Below are 5,364 nucleotides of genomic sequence, written 5' to 3' on the forward strand. Positions count from 1 at the left end.
TACTCAAATTATTATTATTATTTTATTATTAAAGTATATATGAATATATCCACATTATTATGTTCTTGTTTTCTCTATGATAACAGAATTTGCCCAAATGAAATATTGCATCATGTTTGATTCTTGTTCTCCCAACAACAATACATATTATTTTCATTACAAGCATCTGTATTAATACACACTTGTATACAACAAATGGAATATAAATTATAACCAGATTTAGTCTCGTGTCAAATATATGGATTATTTATCACATATTTGAGATAATATTTATCTCATTTATCAGAAAATTCTTGTAAAATCAAATTGAATTTTGTTTATGTTATGTGTTTAATTCTTGATATTGACGTTAGCTTTATGTTTTTAATTGATAAGTTTTGCTTATTTTTATATATATTTAATTATTTAAGAATAATTATTTAAAATTTAAAATTATAAGTATTTTATTTAGATTTTTTAGTAAGCTAGATAGGCCTTACAATAAAAATAATATTAGTTAAGTAATTTATTTATATTTCAAATAACCTAGATAAACCTTACAATAAAAACAATAAAAATAAAATACTTGATATAAATATTAATTCGTATTAATTTAAATCTCTAATTTTTAAGTTTTTTTTATTAGATGAATTTTATGCAATAAAGTATTAACTATTTTGACATTGGATTAAAATGTAAATTGATAATGAAAAACAAAAAAGTGTAAATTAATTTAGAAATTTAATTAATTTTGAGGAATTAAAAGGTGTGATTGGTTAATAACTATTAAGTCAGTTATCTTTTAACATATATTAAGATTAAGATAAGATTAAGATGATACATGACTGACAAACCTAAACACACAGTCAAAATGCTTTTGTTCCTTCCTTTCTTTTTATCATTGATTTTGATCAAAGCCACCATTATTGTGAATTTTTTTTTAAATTAACATGCAAACTAGGATTACAGTTTTTTAAGTATTTGCTTGCATTTTTCACTACTCTTATTTCCATAACTTTCCCAATATCAAAATAAAATTCGACATCTATTAGAACTTTTGTGACCACTGGCACGCGATTCGATCCAACATATGTTTGCTATTTCCTCAACCCTTGCATCATTTTGTTGATAGTGAAGAATGAAGAATCAATCTTGCATACCATGTTCTAAGAACCAATACTTTCTTTTGAATAGAAACTTAAACTACAAACATATTTGATTTTGCTTCTTTATTCTAGTCTTCTAGATATATTTTGATGGATACCTATTTTAGGTCAGGGCTGGTTGATTCCTTCATATACTATCAATGGAGTATTATAAAAGGTAACATGGAACCGATTCTTCACACTTTAATATTGGTGATGGACTTGTGATTTATAATTTTGTTAAGTGAACCAGGTCCAGGACCTAGTTTAGTCCATTACATTTCATATCACCACTTCAGATTCATGAGCTAGTTGTTCAAATAAGATGAGGATCAACAATTAAGGAGCTTGATAAGCCTCACCATTGAGTCCAAAATAATTCGTTTTACGTAGCCAATGAAAAGCTCCAAAATGCTAGCAGAAGTTTGAATCTCGAATAAATGTCATACTAAATAATTTAAAATGATTAAGGATGAAATCGTCCGACGTTAAAAGTGTGTTAACCAGTTTCGTGGCTTCTGTTTTGCATCACAAACTACACCTTTGTAGGTTATGTAACAATTACGCAAATTAAAGAAAATAATGTATCACTTGCAATCAAGAAAAGCTAATAATTCCTTTTGAACTTTGAGATCAATAGTACTTCCAAAAACAACCAACAACCTCTACGAAACCAGGAAAACCAAAACAACAAACTTGAGAAAATTACCAACCACCTATCAGTCACATTAAAAACACCATCCTTCGGAGAGTTCTACCAGTCAAAACACAGTAAGTACGCACCACCAAACACGGTCAAGTATGCACCAGCAGGCAAATCAAAGATATCCGTTTCACTGACCAGTGTCCTATTGTGGCTTCCGTGCCAAAAAGAAATACATTGGTGTAAAGATCTCCTTCCTGCCACACAAATTTACATGATAATATTAACAATAAGATATAAAGGTTCATACAACTTTTTTTCAGGTTTCTTTTAGGGTGGTGATGTCAGAAAAAGTTGAAATGCAATCTATATAATAGTTTTATGAAAGGAGGTATGTTCTCACTTTCCACCAGCAACAAGGCCTTCTGCAGCTTTTTCTAAGAAGGACTGAACCCTTTGGCTTCCTTTAGGGGCAAGTCCCACATATTCAAGGGCAATCACCTACAAATAACAACAAATTAATGCACTAATCTGAAGTGAAAACAGTCTTTTAACATTCAAAAGATATACGGCTATTACCATATTTTTAGTAATAAACCGTCCAGCTGCTGTAAGACGGAAACTGCTGAGAGAGAAATGACTTGTATCCAGGGGCAAGTACCATGGAAGAGGTGAATCTTTTGCGAGATCTTGCTCCCATATAACCTTAATAGCAAAAAAAAAATCACATCCTTGGCACAAGCGATATGGTACACTAGTACAGATAGTTTTTAGTTGTGGCGACAGGTTGGTATGAGAGGTCAAAACAGACAAGTATAATGTATGAGTCATGTCAGGTTGATCCAAAACACTATTTGTACAAAATTATTAAATTCTATGATACATAACTAGTGCCAAATTTCACTACAGAAATTATAAACCATTCGAAAATAACGATTTCTGGACTTTATGGACTGTACGTTTTAGTGGAAAATAAATATAGCACTTTTCATATAGAAAATTTTATTTTTTTAAGAAAGTCCTGTGCATTAAGAATACACATCAAGTGACTTTCATTATCAACCCGTCCGTAAGTAAATGGGTTAAAATTGCCCCATTAATAGCTACTAATTTCACCTCAAAACCTGCTTCTTTTAGAGCTGCAAGACATTGTTTAGTTGATCTTATGTCAGGAAGGCCATCACCGATCTCGATCTCTGCCTGTTGCCGTAAAGTTCTATTATTATATGGCCCATGAAGCTCAAAATATATAAATTATTATGCAATCTATGTAAAATGCCATGTACCTTAATTTTTTGGTGTTCGTTGTTATTAGGGTCAAATGCATCGGTCATGCACCACTCGTATGCGGCAAATGACTGACCAGGCTTCAAGACTCTAAATATCTCTTTGTAGCATCCAACCTGCAGTTAGATATGACCAATAACTTAATAAGGGAACCCCAACATATACCAGCATGGTTAGATAGTAACCTAGCTTCAAAAGCATTTCATAAATGATATGTATGTACCGCATCTGGAGCATGGCAAGTAGCCTCAATCGCATACACTGCATCAAAAGTAGCATCGGAAAAGGGCATCTTCATAAAATCAGCCTGCATATTAATGGATAACAAAATATATTAAGGTCCATTGCACTAAAACCATACAATCCTTTAAAAAGTAATACATGAAACAAAAATGAGCACAATGTACACTAACAGGTCAGCAAAAACTGACCTTTGTAAAGTCACAGGTTCGATCTACTCCCGCAACACGGTTCAATGCCTAGAGAAAACATAGATACATAAAGATCCAAATAATTCATACTAACATAACCGTTAGTACCATAAGAGACTCTACCTTTCCTCTCGTTATCTGATACTCATTATTGTTTATTCCCATCACAGATGTGGAGCTGCAACAGGGAAAATCAAAGTCAAAATACATTTATACCTATGAGTTATGAGAAATGACAACACTAATCAGTTACCTAAAACGAGAAATTTCCCTCAGCGGTCCACCAATTCCACATCCCACATCCAAAACCTTTAAAAAAACAGAGCATCCAACACTTGTTATCAATTAAAATGACACAATCAATCAGATAGCTTTGAAAGCAACTTAAATACTAATAAGACCTTCTGTCCAGGCTTCAAGCCTAATTGCAAAGCAAGAAAATGTTCATGTCTTTTAATGCTCTCTCTAAGTGATTCCCCATTCCACCTGTAAATATAGTAAACATAATTTTAGCACTACAGAAATATAAACTATGTCAGGGCTTAGGGGTAATCATTGAAATAAGACTATATCTACCTTGGGGCAAAATGAAATGATTCTCCCCAACCGTACTCGTAGAAGCTTGTGACAAGATCATAATACTTGTTAACCTGAAACAAAAGATAAAACTTTTAGTCCTCGTAATAGACTAACTAGTATTTATTATTATGCTATTGTAACAATATATAAATACATGTATATAAGAGAAGGTTAACATAGATCTAAAAACTTGGACAAATGTTTTTCATTTTTACCATATCAGTGTAGTTGGCCTTTCTATCTTCCTCCGCACCTCCAAAATCCGAATGATACTTCTCATACCTTTACAAAAGTCCACAAAAACGACCAAAAAGATCAAATCCATAGCATACAAGACATGCATTGACAGCTAAACAAAACTTTGGTTTTCGATAAACTACCTTCTACTTTCACATTGTATTTTATCCACCAAGTTTGTAACTTGGATTTACAGTTGCAATTCAAGAACCAATTTATCTGGTTTGTAATACTTGATGTACATTTTCTGGCAAGTATCAATTTTCCTTAAAAACAAATATATAATTCAGATAGAGCGGGGAGTGGCGGAGCTAGTAGGGAGTTAGAGGGTGCTCGACTCCCTCCAATAAACACAATATCTTTATGTAATTATATACTTAAAAGTCTAAATCAACATGCCCTTTTTTAGCCGGTCCCTACCAATCAAACAACCGATCCTACATAGTATCTCTTGGCTTCGCCACGGAGAGTGGGGAAATAGGAGAATACATATGCATATATATACATACATAATAATTGAAGTCCTATTGATAGGGGGTTTTTAAGGTGTACAAACACAATAATGACAACATGATTCATTCATATAAATATAAGCCCCAACATGTTTTTTCATTCTGTTTCTTCTAAAACGACCACTAAATACTTAGATCCTCAATACTAAAAATATTCCTACATTAACAAAAAAAAATCCTTATACTACTTGTCACATGCAAAGATGTTTGTAAAGAAAATGAAAAAACAGATCAAAAGGTATACTTATCAACAGCGGAAAGGACATCATCTTTATCGATTTTGCCACCGAGTCCAGACGCAAGATCCAACGCTCCAGCTTTCGACATTCTTTCTTCTATCAACACCAGATAAAATAATTATATCATATATATATATATACTATATCAGAAAATTTAAAGAAGAAAAAGATGGATAAATAAAGAGTGAAAGAAAGAGATGTTACAAGTGGGAAGTGAAAAGAGGATCTGGATTTGCAAAAACGGATTTGAACTTTGATGATATTTAATAAAGAAAATATGAAGAGAGTGAATCTAAAATACTCGCACAAAAA

General features: G+C 32.0%; 1 protein-coding gene across 2 annotated transcripts; it reads right to left on the bottom strand.

The window, feature by feature from the left end:
• Positions 1 to 1,694: 1,694 nt before the first annotated feature.
• LOC122595873 (cycloartenol-C-24-methyltransferase) lies at positions 1,695 to 5,364 on the bottom strand. 2 transcript variants are annotated; one of them, XM_043768337.1, is made up of 14 exons: positions 5,257 to 5,364; positions 5,058 to 5,148; positions 4,280 to 4,346; positions 4,062 to 4,135; positions 3,887 to 3,971; positions 3,739 to 3,794; positions 3,609 to 3,663; positions 3,486 to 3,533; positions 3,278 to 3,361; positions 3,054 to 3,170; positions 2,884 to 2,967; positions 2,347 to 2,472; positions 2,171 to 2,268; positions 1,695 to 2,024 (listed from the first exon to the last, which is right to left on the bottom strand). In XM_043768337.1, the coding sequence occupies exons 2-14, from the start codon at positions 5,138 to 5,140 to the stop codon at positions 1,973 to 1,975; spliced, it is 1,029 nt and encodes a 342-aa protein (XP_043624272.1). In that variant the 5' UTR covers positions 5,141 to 5,148; positions 5,257 to 5,364; the 3' UTR covers positions 1,695 to 1,972. The 2 variants fall into 2 exon arrangements, with proteins under 2 accessions (XP_043624272.1, XP_043624273.1); XM_043768338.1 differs by having other exon boundaries at positions 5,058 to 5,145; positions 5,257 to 5,358.

This window comes from Erigeron canadensis, chromosome 4, assembly GCF_010389155.1.
Source record: "Erigeron canadensis isolate Cc75 chromosome 4, C_canadensis_v1, whole genome shotgun sequence".
NCBI classification, from domain to species: Eukaryota; Viridiplantae; Streptophyta; class Magnoliopsida; order Asterales; family Asteraceae; genus Erigeron; species Erigeron canadensis.

Coding starts and splice junctions, on each gene's coding strand:
- LOC122595873 (XM_043768337.1), bottom strand. CDS start 5,140: ATGTCGAAAGCTGGAGCGTTGGATCTTGCGTCTGGACTCGGTGGCAAA. Junction 3,972..4,061: donor TCATTTCATTTTGCCCCAAG/GTAGATATAGTC, acceptor CTATATTTACAG/GTGGAATGGGGAATCACTTA. Junction 2,473..2,883: donor TAAAAGAAGCAGGTTTTGAG/GTGAAATTAGTA, acceptor TTTGCTATTAAG/GTTATATGGGAGCAAGATCT.